At 41.0% G+C, this 15,917-nt stretch overlaps 1 protein-coding gene across 2 annotated transcripts in view; it reads left to right on the top strand.

The window, feature by feature from the left end:
* The window catches only part of chrm2a (cholinergic receptor, muscarinic 2a), a 72,946-nt gene extending 57,494 nt beyond the window's left edge, over positions 1 to 15,452 (top strand). For both annotated transcript variants that reach the window (XM_025057698.1, XM_025057699.1), the window contains exon 3: positions 13,102 to 15,452. In XM_025057698.1, the coding sequence (XP_024913466.1) occupies positions 13,143 to 14,642 (1,500 nt within the window). In that variant the 5' untranslated portion in view covers positions 13,102 to 13,142 and the 3' untranslated portion in view covers positions 14,643 to 15,452. The remainder of the gene's footprint in view (positions 1 to 13,101) is intronic.
* Positions 15,453 to 15,917: the final 465 nt, after the last annotated feature.

Genomic DNA, 15,917 nt, shown 5'->3' on the forward strand with positions numbered 1-15,917 from the left:
ATTTTATACTCATAAAAAAGCTGGATGGTGTGTTAGAATATTGGAGGATTAGCTCATAACTTATGTGGAAACTGCAGACCCTACATTGATGAGGTCATTCACGTTCGACCATAAACTGGAGATGTGCAAACTCTGGCTCTGCAGGGGCATGTCGCTAATGTTCGAACATGCGCTAGCTATGTTCTTGCTAGCTTTAGGAGTAAAGCAGCTTGATAACAGGCCCAGTAGCACCCGTAGAATTTACTTTGGCTCTGCAATTAAAAGCCATTTTATTCCACTTAATTACCGAGGTGATAATTTGGATTATGTAAATATAATCTGCTTTTCATTATTTTTAAAAATGAACCCTGTCTGTTAAATACCTTCCAACCTAAATTAAACTCTTCATAGGTGGCTAGACAGGAGCCGGTGACCACAGAAGGAAAGCTTGTCAGCGTCGGCTCATCTGTTTTTTGGATCAGGGATGTTGCCCGTGGCTCAGCCTCTGTCAGCTTTATTTTCAACCGCAGCTCTCGGGCTTCAGAAGCACAGATTACTGCCGGGTGATGCTGATGGCCACTTGTGACTCGCTGCGGCACATTGCATTCCTGTCTTATCTGACACTGCTGAAAGCTGTGTGAGACAGATCCCTCTGCTAGAGAACATCCATGGAGAGCCTTCATACATCACTGGTTCTTGGATTGCTGGTCCCAAAATGCTACATTGAAATAGACAGTTTGCTACAGACTCCTGACTTTTGGTTTAGCCTTTGCATTTTAAAAGACAAAGGGGGGAAAAAACTTGAGTGTTGTGATGTGAAATCTTTCTTTCTCTCTTTCTTTTAAAATGGACTTCTTTTAGTTACAACTTTTAACCACTGCAACTTGTAAATGAGAGGCGACACTTGAACTCCATTATTGAAGGAGTCCTTGAAGGAAGCACTAATTGCTAAATTTGTTCATTACGAGAAAGTGGGTAAGGAAAAGTAAATGCAAATTAAAATACGTTAGGGTGTAAGAGGAATTAGGAGACACTCGGAGATGGATCATTGAGAGTTTAGGAATGGCACAGAGGGATGCACTTGCTTTGATTGGGCTTCAGCATTTGAGAGCAACAAAGACAAGTAGCCTAGCCCAAGATTAGCCTAAATGGCAACTCCAAACATTTTAAAAATGACGACCAGCCAAAAGCGTGCAAATCTTACACAAGTAATCAAGAAGTTTTGCCTGGTCTGCCCACAGAGTGAATATATTGAAAGAAGGTGAGTTTGAAGCAGGAATAGTCACAATAAAATTTGCTTTTACCTCTAACACCTGGTAAGGTCTTATTCTATGTTTTCGGACAAAAAATGACTTGCCAACATCCTGATTTGGTTAGGATGAAGCTTTGAGTCCACAATGTTCATTTTTACAACAAACAGTAACCCGTCTTTGGAGAGCTTTTTTGCAACTTCAGCTTAGTCTGAAACAAGGTGAAATTTTTTCTTCATACATGTCTAAGAAAGAAAGATCTGCTGCACAAATATTTGGATAGTACAGAATCATCTGCATAGCATTTGATCTCATTTTACTGCCTTTTAAATCTGACCCTAGAATTAGAGTATATGATGTAGAGTATCCGTGACATTTATTCTGGTAAGTACCACAAATGGAACCTTTCCAAACGCAAAACATTTAACCTCTGGCTTTTCATCCTTTAACTCTGATTCACAGTAGAAAGGCGTGGTTTGAAGGGAAGGGATGGTTGACGAACACAGAAATCATGAAACAATGAAATGGAACAAATCCTATGACCATGCACTTAATCTCCTCCCCCTTGTCTGTCCTGACTATTTTTCATTTTTACTTCTTCTTCCTCCATCTTAATGAGCACCACAACGTCATCACGGTGGGATGGTGCCAACATGATTACATCACCACAGACAAGACATATACAGTACAAGGGAACGAGGACAGGACATTAGCCGGGTGACAAGGATGATAGCAGAGCAATTTGGATTCTTTAAAAAGGCAATGTCTAGTTGCTGATATGGTCTTCTTAAGAGATACTGCACAGCTCGTTTTGAACTAAATTTACATTGAGCACAGAAAGTTAAATTGTTTTGTTGTTGTTCAAGAGAATTGAAAGAATTGTCTGCACTTGGTGTTTGTGCGTGATTCACCAACCCAATATGACGAATCCCAAACTCAAACCACTAAAATCATTTGTCACGTTACAAGTGGAATAATCCTCTCCTACTTGACATATTCAAGTTAATACCTTAATCCTTAAAATAGTAAAACTGACTCAAGATATTTGTGGTTATACCCAGACTTATGACATCTACTGCAGGACAAGTAATGTTAGGCAGCAGCCCATAAAACAAGTTTCCAACTAACAAAAACATTTAGACAGAGGCTCACATAAACGTGCATCAATAAAATCCACAATGTAAAACTCATAGATTAAACACATACTTAAAACAAATAGGAGTACTTAAAGCAACTCAGCTGACTCAAAATAAATTAAGCGTTGTCTTAAAAAAACATTCAGCCAAACCAGCTCTAATATTTAACTACGTCTGCAGTTTATACCAAGCACAAATCACAGCGTAACTAAACCCTTTCTCCAAATTCAGTCCAGATTTGTGGAACATGCAGAAAGAAAAAACCCAGAGACCCTAATACCCTAATTTACCATGCATATCTTCCTGATGAAGGCCTTGAAATATGAAGGAAGATTTGTAAACAAAATATGCCAGTGATTAGGTCTATCTAATCTATTTTGTCAGGGAGGTTGAGACAATTCATAAGATGCTATCATTTAAACTACATCACTATAGTCAAAAACTGCTCTTTTTTAGCCACACAAAGATTGAATTTTATAGTGATCTCCCAGTTTTAATTTCAGTTTTTGTGACATTTGTACAAAACAAAAGTAATAAAAGAAAAAAAGCTGCTATTTGTACTGAGAAACCAAATTCAAAAACGTTCATATTGAGGAAGTCTGAGACAAACTATACCGTATTTTCCGGACTATAAGTCGCTCCAGAGTAGAAGTCACAAACTCAGCCAGCCAAGGATGAAAAAAAAGTGCGACTTATAGTCTGGAAAATACGGTAATAATCTGGGATGATGCAACACAAACTACCAAAGATGGTGGAAGCTAAGGGAATAGAGTAGACTTAACTTGCAACCGAGCGAAACTTTTGTACTCACCCCCTTTACAACTACTACTTTAATGCGAATTGTTTTTTGTTGTTGTTGTTTTTTCCACATAGGCATATGACGTGACCACCATACACTTGCTCAGTGATAGCAACCAGTAGCAGGGTTTAATTGAACAAAGCCTCGGAGAGAGGAAGTCCCAGAGCAGGGACGCTGCATGAGGCGATTACTGAACCCACTCCATCCTAAGTCTTGCTCAATGTGAATTCAGTAATGAGCCAGCAGCCGCCTGGAAAGACGAGCAAGCCAGCTCATTGCCATGCATTGTATGAGGTAGCAGGGACAGCAGGGGAGTCCCAGAGGTAATATAGCAAAGGAAAACAGCCCTGGTGTCACTCTTAAGGAGGGGCACGTTACTTACCGGATAGCATCGACACAGTACGAGGCCCTATTGCCAGATTCAACAACGGTACATTACAGTGTGCCTGAGCAAGCAAAGTCATTTCTGGAGATATCTGAATCAGAGCAACCAATGCAGTAGGTGTTTCAGAGATGAGCCTTGGGGGAACGCAGGCACTGTATCATCCAGGAACAATCATCGCTGTTCTATTTTTAAACCACAGGGACACAGATTAGATAATCAAAAGTGAGCGTATATTTTATTGGAGACGAAAATGTAAACGTCAATACTCTCTCTTCCTGGCTCAAAGGTTTTCTCTTCTTTGTGCACAGTTGTGGTTTCTGACACACATTAGCATTCTTTAAATACTGTAGTTTACAGTAGAGTGGCATCCATGAGCGTACGCCAGGGCTGTACTGCAGAACTCCACGAGTAATGAGAGTGAAGTCTGATTATAGCCTGGTTTTTGGTTAATGAGAGGAGAGTGAAAGACTAAACGGTTTTGGACAGATGACGACCAATTGCATTACAGAGCTGCCCAGTGAGACTGTGAGCTGCAGAGCTTGGCTAGTTGTACTAGCTGTAAGATTAAAAAAAGGAACTCAGAAACTCAGAAAGTTCATCTACAGAGGGCCTTTGACTCATGTCAGAATTCCATTTCTATAGCGCAACGTAACTCGATTTTCACTGTAAGTCAGAACCTTCATGTGTCACTCACCTACTCTAACCCAGTGGTAACATCATAATTTGGGACGTAAAACATCAGAAGAGTCGGACTTACGCCTGGGAGCAATAATGAAGCCTAACATGTTCCAAAAAACAACCGGCGACTTTAATCAAAGCCATCATCCACATGTAGTGCCTCATGACATATGCGTCCATTCCGCTTGCCAAGCTAAATTTGTTTTAACGCTTGCGTCGGAATGACGCAGCAAGACTTTCTTAATACATTTATGGGAAATGGTGATATTACTGAGAAACCCTGTAATATGAGTTCCTCCTAATAATGGCAGTAATTCAATAAAACATTGTTGATGGTGTCACATATCTCAGTGGATAAACATTCCGGATAAACGTTCCCTACAGAAACACAACAACGCCTGTGAGACTCAGACTAATGGGATAGTTAAAACCACTCAAACTACTCATGTTCCCAACAACAAGAAGTTTAATTAAACATGGGCTATTTCGTTAATTAAAGCCGAATCTTTAGGGTGCGTCGTGCAGGGCTTTACTGTCCCTGTTAAATCTTACTCAGTCTGTTGATGTGAAAAAAAAAATGTTTTGAAAAAGGGCCAAAAGAAAAATAATATTGTGACATGTCCCTCACGTCCAAGCTGCCTCGGGGTGGTCCCAGTATGACGATGGAAAACTGACTCATCTGCCTTACGTGTCCAGGTTGCTTGAGGACTTGGATCATTCCATACAAGCACAAATATGGTGGATTTTGCATCCCAGAAGGCAGGTGACACATAACAGACCGCTTTTCTGTCTCCTATTGTTAGAACTGCGTGTCTGAACGATCTCTTCACGAACATGGCATATGTTCAGAGTAAGTGATCCTGCCTCTCCCTATCTGTTTCATCTCCGTGCAGCAGCAAGTTGAAGCACACTCCCTGTCATTTTACCTTTAAAGTGCACGTGATGGATTTTGAAAGTAATGGATGTTTACGATAGCAGTAAAGAGCAGGGAGTGTCACATGACGCTCTTTTATGACACGTGTGTAAGGTCTCAGTATCAAAAAGGTTGATCTCTGACTATTCGCCGTGTGAAAGATGGAACACGGCAAGAAGAGGCCACCCTGCAATGGCACTGCTGTGTGGCCATAGATAATTTGCTGTAAATCAGTATGAGTATGATTCCTGAAGGTCAGAGTCAGAGCTCTTTCTAAGTTTATTTGTAGACATTAGTCTTATGTGGCGCTTTGGCCCAGAGTCAATGTCTCTGTCATTGGTGTGGAACCCCAGGGTTCACCTCCTGGGCAAGATCGAATCCCAGTTAGGGCGGTTGGTACCTTCCAGTGGACTCACCACCTGCAGGAAGGTTCAGGGGGGTTGGTACGGGGCAGTGTGATTTGGGTGGTGGTCATGGAGACTGCTGACCCCGCGACCCGGTAATGGATAAGCGAATGAAAATGGATGGTTTGGCATTAGTGTAATTACAGAATGTAAGTTCAAAATGTTTGGTCCAAATAAGTTTCAATTATTTATTAAATAAAATATCAGCTTTTGATTTTTATATTTTAAAAAAGGATATGTTTACAATCCCATTTAAAATAATACTCCAAACCACCATCACATTTTTGTCTCGTGCACCCCCTAGTGGCAGCTCGTGCACCACACCCTGGTCTTAGACCTTGTTTTGCTCTCTCTATATACGTATGCTGTCAATATAAACCTGCTAACAGTCTGGATAGACTTTTTCATATTAAATATACGATTAAGATGTTGTTTGAAGCTCTGGTTTTCTAGAACATGATTCTGCATAAAACTTCTGAACTGCTCCTTTTGTTTCACAGAATGGTCTCACGGGAACTGATTTAATAATTTAGATGATTTACCTAATTGTTTTTTTTGTTTTTATAGCCTTTCAATAAAATGACCTTTGCAAACGAAGGTACAACCAGATCCTCTTGTGAGCACTTTGTGCTTGTTTGACTCGCGTGGTGCGCAGCGGCACATGGCCCTCTACAGGTTCTCTGGGGAAACTCGGAGTATTCCAGCGTTTGCAGATTATCACAGCTTGTTTTTCCGCCCACTTGGATGCCATTTCCTGCTCGTTAACTCTCCATTAACTTTCCTTCCTTCGTTCCCATTTAACACAAGCGTTGTTGTAGTTTTCTCTTTTTAAGAGGCTTTGCTACACCTGCAAGGGCGAGAAGTCGCGGCTTCTAATTGTGTCCTTTATTGAAGAACGCGGTCTCTCTGGAACAGTCTCTGTAGACGTACTGGTCCCTTGGGTGACACGCAAAATAAAACGTTGTACTATGACGTAATGAGCCAGTGAATGACCTCACAGTCTGAGCCCCTGAGCACAGCCAGGAATAAACCTGTTGCTAGTGTGACTTGAACTGGGTTTGCACCAGTACTGTTACAGTCTGTGTAGGTTCTCAGTCATTCAGGTCATTTTATAACAAGCACTGAAGAACCCTCTTGAAAGAGAGAGGAACTGTCTCTTAAGAATCAGACAAGTCCAACTTTGCCAATTTTGTGAACTGCTTTGCACAGGTTTTTGAAAAATACCTGGACTCTTTGAAAGTCCCATATGGTAAAAAAAATCCAACTTTGCCAATTTTGTGAACCACTATCCACAGGTTTTTACCTTACTTTGAAAGTCCCATATGGTAAAAAAAAATCTAAATGTTGCTCATAACCTCAGAATTATCACAAACTTTTACTTTCTAACATTAACTAGAAATGTATGGGCCACAATTGTCTGTCAGATAGACAAAGCAATATATATATATCTAGTTTTTGCTCTTGTTACTAACAGCTGTGGATTTCTACCTATTAACTGCACATCATACCACAACATATTCTTGAATAACAATATAATTTACTCAGACTACCAATCACATCTCTCTAAATTCCATCAGCTAGTTAATCTACATGACAAACCACTGACCAATTAAATACAGTCAAAGTCCTGCGACTGTACATTTCCTGATCTAAAAATAACTGCACAACTTAAATCCACTTTGATCCATGAATGACAGGGAAAGCCTTGACGTCCACAACTGTATTTAAGCAGATTAAATTTTCTAGGCTGAAAGATACCACTTTCTTTTCCCTATATACTTCCTCTCCTTGTATGAGGCTCAGCTCAGGTAAAGACAGAGGTGTTTTAAACTGTTGCTTTTAAAAGATTTCAGTAGCAACAGATTTCGTTTGTAGGTTAATTGCGATATTTAAAACCCAACCAGGTCTGAGTCATACAGTGGGTCTGGTCTTCGTGTACTAGAATAGAGGGCACAGGAGACAAGAAGATTAAAGGTGAGGGTTGACAGAAGGAGGTAAAGCGATTAACCCTGTGTCATTCTGCTCTTTGGCAGGTTTCTGACCCAGTCTGACCAAAGACTTTCCACTGTCTTCTCTTCTGCTAAAAATACACCAGATTTAGGACAAAACACAATTGGAAAAGGATCTGGTTGATACTTTAACTACCAAACACTGTAAAACAAAGGCTTTAATCCAAAAAGCTAAAGGTTAGTCAAGTTATAACTAACTAAGGCGAGCTTAGCTACACATGTAGCACTAAATGCTTATAGCATAAATATAGGAGGAATATTCAAAATAATCTATTGCCATTAATAATGCTGTGTGCTGAATGACAGTCTCTTGTAAACAGTACTTTGCATAACACAAGGTTGAAAAAAATGATCTGATATTTTCTTTTTCTAGAACTCCTCTAGACCAGGAGGATGTCAGCTCTGTCTCAGACATCCACTTTGTTAGCTCGCCAACACTAATATGGCTACATTTATCATATTTAACACAGACTGTTGTATTTACACCACCTCTCTAAACATTTGTCTGCAAAGCTGACATCTGCGATAAACAAGGCTTAGCTTTGAGACTTGGAGCCTAAATCCAGGCTTTATTCTGCTCCCTGCCACCGTGGACTACGTGCTGCTGCAGCACTGACGGCTTCAGCATTCCAGTCAGGCTTCTCTGCAAGTGACAAATACTGTAAATGCAAACCTGACCTAGCACACTCCCACAGAGGGGGGCCCGGAAATAAAAATGTATGGAATGATTAAAAGCAGCTTCGGCACAAGTGTCAAGTCTGAAGACTTTGATTTCTGCCTGTATTCCTGCAGCTACATCAGCAGATGGCAAACACCTGTTGACTTTTAGCGACATGCATCACGCCTAGGCAGTTGCTTTGCATATTCAGTATATGTGGTTTGCTAGCACGGGGCTTCTGATCAGACAAAAGTCGACTTCAGAAGACAAATTGGGGACAGAAGCTGAGAACAGGGTAAAGGTTCTGTCCTGTAGTTCCCCACAGGGCATAAGCAATTTTCAGCTCTAGTGAGCCATTTCTAGGAATACCAAAGTCTCAACTCCCAACAATACTCTGGCTCATTTATACACTTCCTCCCATGGCAGCAACTGACCTGTCTAATTTTTGTGTCTTTCCATGCAGTTTATTGAATAAGAGAGGCAGGAAAAATCCAGGGAAATACACAAAGCTGTTGCACATAAAGTCTATATTGAACGTATCAACAGATGTGGTTAAATATAGCCAATCTTCTTTCGAGAAAGTGATCTGTCACCACCTGTCACTTTCCCTTCCTTCATTCAAACATTTATGATTGATAGATGTATTGAAATGGCTGCTGTATTGCCAAAACCTTTTTTTTTTTACATTGTATACCAAAAAAACCGTGTTGAAATGGCTGCGGCGGTTTTTTTTACATTGTATACCAAAAAAACAACTTAAACCATCTTAGAGGCGGCCATCTTGCTCTTGCTCATGGCATTGCTTGAACACGTGGTCCCATATTTTCCAGAGTATAAGTCGGTCAGGAGTCACACCAGCCAGCTAGAGTGCCATCTAGTGGCTGTCAGTGTGAAAATAACAAACGTGAAATTATATATTTTTATACATAAGTCGCAAACCCAGCCAGAGTATAAAAAGAAGTGTGACTTACATTCCAGAAAATATGGTACTTTACCTACAGTATGAGGTGGTGCCTATGTGCTTAAACGACCTTCGAAGGGTTAATTGTTTTTTTAAAGGAACCAGTTGAATGAAATAGATGTGTGACGAGGCAACAAATTCAGCATTTGCTAACATTGTCAAACTTGCAAAGGAATTGCTTCAGTAACTGACTGAAATCCCATCTGGCTGCAGTCAAAGCACTGAGCCAGAGCCTTTGAAGTGGTAGTGGTCACAGTGGGTCTTCTTTTTTTCAATATGTAAATGCTAATGCTCTTCTCATAACCAATATTTACACACTAATCAACAAAACAGTTTGTTTCCTGTCAAGATAAGATGAAGAGGGGCAGTGGGATTCATACATCAGTGGTTGACTCTACCTGCTTTAGAAAAAACATCCATGGTCACTGAGCTATGGAGGAAAGGCAGGAGGTAGAGGAGTTAACAGTGACCATCAATACTGATGCACTTGGCTTCCCTAATCCACTTGTCTCTAGTGAGCCACAAGTGCATCCCATTGGTATTGTTGGTGTTTTTGAATACAAAATGGTGGACTTGGAGCATTTTAAGGGGATTAGGGGCAGCTTAGCTCCATGCCTAATGCAATGATTAGGGATTTCTGTTGTGGTAGATAAGTGAGTGTTCACTAGTTATCCAGCAACTCTGCTCAACTGCGTTTTAAGACCTTAAGCCTCAAATTGCAAAGCCTTGGACGAGACAGCTCTCGAGCCACGCTTGTATGACTCAAAGACTTCATTAGCCACGTTGCGATTTGTCTGGCTTCACATTCTGAAAGTCACAAAAATAATAGGACTGTTCAGATCCAAGGTATCAAAATTAAAAAAAGATGCTAAATTGTACAGACAATAAGTGAAAATTTAAAGGCATTGAGGTGATTATTTTGGGGTAGCGTAGCTGTTGGAGGAGCGCTGGATTTTTTTGGGGGGGGGCAAATTTGTAGATTTGTATTATTTATCTTTCTAGCTTTTCTCTTTTGTTCAGTAAAATAGCGTTGGAGGAGCGCTGAATTTAGCCGTTTTCGTCTTGAACGAGTCGTTTGAAACACTGAGTTGAGCTGCTCCTTCCTGATAATATTCATGTCACACTGAGATGAGACGACTCCCCCTCCACTCATGTAGAGTAGGAGCCCAAAAAAGTTGCATTAAGAGCACATCCGTACAAGACAGAGAAATAACACATTCTTTCTCATATCAAAAGCTCGTGAAGTGTCGAGCTGAGCAGTTTGTAAATCAAAGAAAGGTTTTCAATAACAGGCGTTTTCCATTGTTTAAGGTTATAGGAGGAACTGAAGGGTCGCACAGGGATCAAAAGAATTCTCTTGTGAGGTGTTAGAAGACTCACTTTAGCGCTAGTTAGAACTGAAGTATTTTTAAAGATAAAAAAATGTCTGCTCTATTTTTGTTATTCATTCCTTTTGAAGCTGCTACTGAACTCAGTTGTGCGGGGTAAGTGGCAGAAGAAACTTCTCTCGGCTGCTCTTTTCAGGGACCGTCTGCTTTCATGTGATACAGTGTTCCTTCATGTCTTCCTTCACTTTATGTTCGTGAATCTAAAAACTTCATCTCAACCTTCGCTTCCTTTATAAAGGAAGAATTCAGTGAAATAAACGCTGGTTCCTAATTGACCATGACTTTGTTAAATTTGTAAATGAACAAAAACAACGGATCAATCTGAGCAGTTTACATTAGTAAAAACAACTCTTGGATTTATATGGGGTATATACCAGTGGCATACAGCAGGGGTCCCCAACCCCAGGTCCGCGAACTGGTACTAATTCGTAGGTCATTTGTTACTGGGCCGCAGTGGAACACAATGAAAAATATACTTCATTTTATGAGAATCCAGTCATATTCATTTACTTTACTCATTTGAAGATAATCTGGCAGTTTCCGTGCTACTACTGGACCAGAGTACTGGCCGACCGGTCCTTGGTTCAAAAAAGGTGTACAGTGCATTTTTCACCTCGGCCTTCAATGACTGAGCGTGCAATTTTCACCTCGGCCTTCAATGACTGAGCAAATCCACATCTTAATGATGTCATTAAGCATCAATATTATGCAGAAATGTAGTATTACAAGTTGTTATATCAGCGATAAGTCATGTAGCCATAATAACGCCATTACTGAAGCAACAAATTTACAAAACTCAATTCAGCCACAGCTGTGACATAACGCACATCAATAATAACAAAATACATTACAATATTATTAAAAAGATAAGCATTTTACTCACCAAAACTCCTGCTAGTTGTACTCAAACGTCCATCCTCCTCTTTCCTTAGGATGAGTTCAGATTCTCCACGGTGAATTATCCATGCGTTCCAAGTCATTTTCTATCCTCATCCATGTTAATAATGAAAGTCCAGTCTCTCCCGTCGTATTTATTGCATATGTTTTAAATGGCTTTAGGTTGAAAATGTCCTCTCGACAGAAGCAGTGGACGTGGAGAAAACTTGAGTTTACAATCATGCAACTCGTTAGATGCAGCTGGGAACTCCAGGCCAGCGAGAAAGCCTTGGTGTGCCAGCTTGATGCCAAGTCAAACTCTGATTGGTTAAACAGTCAGTCTTATTGCCATTCAGTTAAGGCTCCCTGCTGCCACACTACTGGTTCTGAAGGCCTTAGATGAGATTTCATTCAACCTGGCAACACATGAAGCAGAAATATGATTGGATAAAAAAAAAAACGGAAAAAAAAACCCCAAGCATATGTGACAGGAAGTAGAGCAAATAAGATTAAAGTTGAGAATAGAATACTCTATACTGTATTATTCTATGAATATTCTATGAATATTCTTGCGGGCCAATGATTCTGCTTAGTCCAGCAGAGAAGTCCTTGCTGGTCCTGAAGGCATATGTTTTATAGTGACAGCAAAGGTACTTTAACATACATCACATCGACATTCATCGAGATAAAAATAGCTGCCTGGTCCTGCTATTTATTTTACCTCTTAGTGTTAGAAGTTCACGCAGTATTTAGAGAGAGAGTTATTGGCCGAATTAATCACGAAGGCTAATAAACCCATTAGTCCGGTGAGTAAACAACTATTTGTCTTCGCAAAAGTTAATTTGCCCTCAAGTTACCCAGAGTTTTGTCCAACTTTTTCAGGTAATTGTGTTGCCATATTTGGATGTGTCTTCTCCTTTGCGTCAATGATGTTTTGTCACTTGTTTACCTGTTTGGATTCAGCAACATCCTTTTCGATGTTGGTGGTTTGGATCACATTAAATGTCTAATGGGAACATGCGATTCAGGCGGTAATTATGTAAAAAGCAAAACCTTCAGTGGCAGATATCTGTGCTTTTAATTGGCGCTGTAATGGGGGTGCAATCACATTTGGCTGTTATTTCAAATACTCACAGACTGACTAAAAGCCGATGTTACATGAGGTCACGTAGCACAGAACTGATGATTTGGTAAAAAATGTGTTTTTTATGATCGCTACAGGTTTTATGTTTAAATCTGTGAATCTGTCAGTCCCAACGTGGATGAATATCCAATATGCTGATAAAAGCTGACAGGTAAACTGGCCACTTTGTGGACCCTATTTAGGGCAGTGGTGATCAACTGGTGGCCCGCGGGCCAAATTTGGCCCACAAAACTGTCCAATTTGGCCTGGACTGGATGCAAAATTGTGAGGCTCATAGAGAAAATAACAGGTGGCCTAAACTATTAACACAACTAAAAGGAAAATTCAATAACAAATTTTTAAAGAGAAAATAACAGGTGGCCTAAACTAAAAGGAAAATTCAATAACAAATTTAAATTAATAAAACAGTTCTTAAGGGCATATATCAATGCAAAAAAAAGAAGTTCCTTAAAAAAGACTAAAGCTACGACAATGACACACGAGTCTAATTGCAAATTCTCTCTTTTGTTGTGTCTCTGTAGGTGCCATCTGAGTAGGAGGCGGCAACAAGAGACCAAATGCCATGGATGTATTGAATTTCACCTACTGGAATGCCTCTGAAGGCAATGAGACAGAAGTGGTGGAAGAGAATGAAAGTCCCTACAAGACCGTGGAGGTGGTGTTCATCGTACTGGTGGCCGGGTCCCTCAGTTTGGTCACTGTTATTGGAAACATCCTGGTCATGCTGTCCATCAAAGTTAACAGAAACCTACAAACTGTCAACAACTATTTTCTATTCAGTCTTGCATGTGCTGACCTAATTATCGGACTCTGCTCCATGAACTTGTACACGGTCTACATCGTGATAGGCTACTGGCCCCTTGGGCCCGTGGTGTGCGACCTGTGGTTGGCCTTGGACTACGTTGTCAGCAATGCGTCTGTCATGAATCTCCTCATCATCAGCTTTGACAGATATTTCTGTGTCACTAAGCCCCTCAGCTACCCTGTCAAAAGGACCACCAAGATGGCAGGAATGATGATCGCCGCTGCCTGGGTCCTGTCCTTTATTCTCTGGGCGCCTGCCATTCTCTTCTGGCAGTTCATTGTTGGGGGACGGACAGTTCCTGAGAAGGAGTGTTACATCCAATTCTTCTCTAATGCTGCTGTCACTTTTGGCACGGCCATTGCCGCCTTTTACCTGCCAGTCATCATTATGATTCAGCTCTACTGGCAGATCTCCAGAGCGAGCAAGAGTCGAGTAAAGAAGGATAATCGCAAGCCATCAGGAGCCAACCCAGAACCACTGTCTCCTTGCCAGAGGATGAACAACACACCAATACCGAACAACAATAATGTACCAGGTGAGAACGCGGGGCATTCCCAAGGCCAGAACGCCGATGCAGGTGCCAACGAGCATGATGGGAAGCTGCAAAATGGTAAAGGACCTTCCTCAAACGCTGAGGCTGAAATTGAGGGTGACGCCAGGGAGAACTGTGCTGCGGGCGAAGAAAAGGAGAGCTCAAATGACTCGACGTCTGGCAGCGTTGCAGTATCCAACCAGAAGGATGACGAGGTGGCGCCGTCCACTGCCAACTCCAGCCTGGAGACGAGTCAACCGGTCCCACGTCAGCGGGCCAAGGCTGAGGCTTCCAAGCTGACCTGCATCAAGATTAAGACGAAATCTCCCAAGGGTGACTGTTACACGCCGTCCAACGCCACGGTGGAGATCGTACCAGCCACAGAGCGGCAGAATCACGTGGCAAGAAAGATTGTGAAGATGACCAAGCAGCCGCCGAACAAGAAGAAGAAAGCAGCGCCATCACGGGAGAAAAAAGTCACGCGCACCATTATGGCCATCCTGGTAGCGTTTGTAGCCACCTGGACACCTTACAACGTCATGGTGCTCATTAACACCTTCTGCTCCAGCTGCATCCCCAACACCGTGTGGACTATCGGTTACTGGCTGTGCTACATCAACAGCACCATCAATCCGGCCTGCTACGCTCTGTGCAACGTCACCTTTAAAAAGACTTTCAAACATCTCCTTCTGTGCCAATATAAAAATATAAGGTCTGCGAGATAAATACGGGCAACCTGGGAGGAAGAGCTCGAGTGCGAGTTCGTGTGAGTGTTTCTGAGCGTCATCCATGTATACATGTTTGTGTGCGAGCATGTTAAAGGATGCGAGAGCACATTTGGTGAGACTTTCCATCTCTTCAACATCAGTGTTCCAATTTCTCTCAATAATCCGTTTTAGCACTCAACGCACCTCTAAAATGATGCCAGGCGTGTAGAGCAGAGGGCACTTCAACATAGTCTGACAGATAAAAAAGAAAATGGAGGGTTGAAAAAGATCTATGCTGTTCAAAAATCTAGAAAAACAACCACATGGGAAAATAGGGCTGACTGAATTTAAAAACCTCAAACAGGTTGAAGTTCAGTGATAAGATACCTGTACATAATTGTACATATCATCGTATTCTTGGTTTGTGGGTGTGCGTGCTCCGGTGTGTGCGTGTGTGTTTGTACATCTCATGTGTGTTCTTCTGCCTGTGTGTTTTCTCAATCAAAACACTTCCAACCAGCAACATGTAGTTTAAAAGTAGAAGAACTGAAGATCTGGTCCCATAAAAACAACGTATAGTTTTCATCAAAGGTTTTTTATCCATCTGCCAATTTAGAGATCCAACTGGCAAATGAATCAGAAAAACAAACGTACGTGTTTATATTTGCATATTTAGATTTCATACATCAAGAAAGAAATCCTCAAAGAAAATCAATCTACATCTATAATAATTAACTCCAGTAGCTTTGATTTCAATCAGCGAGCATGGCCGTGATCATGAGGGCCAAAACGTGGAACTCCACGTGGTCATAAAATATTGTTTTGGTGCAGTACCATTTCTGGCCAACAGAGGTTCCTCTACAGGTTCCACGTGGTCATAAAATATTGTTTTGCCTTCTGAGTGGTTTAAGGTGCAGTACCATTTCTGGCCAACAGAGTGTTTTCAAAAGCATTGGTGAAAACCAACTCCTTCAAGTCAGTACTTATTCAATCTAATATATATATATGTATATTTGCTTCAACTCACATTTCCTTGGATTAAAGTTGTGCAGTTAGCTTAGCCTAGTTTAGTGGTTCAAAAAATGCGTTTTGATTTCACCTAAGACCATTTCCAGTCCACGAACCCCCTATTTAGTCCTGTGACTAGGGACTAACAACAATTTTATTTTTGTATTTAATTTCCTTTTTCCAGTTACAAAATGATTTAATTGGTCATTTAAGAATGATTATTTTTTCCTCCCTAAAATCCCTGGGATTTAATGAACAAATGAAATCTAAAGGAATCACACCATA

Source organism: Cynoglossus semilaevis, chromosome 8 (genome assembly GCF_000523025.1).
Source record: "Cynoglossus semilaevis isolate Cse_v1.0 chromosome 8, Cse_v1.0, whole genome shotgun sequence".
Classification (NCBI taxonomy): domain Eukaryota; kingdom Metazoa; phylum Chordata; class Actinopteri; order Pleuronectiformes; family Cynoglossidae; genus Cynoglossus; species Cynoglossus semilaevis.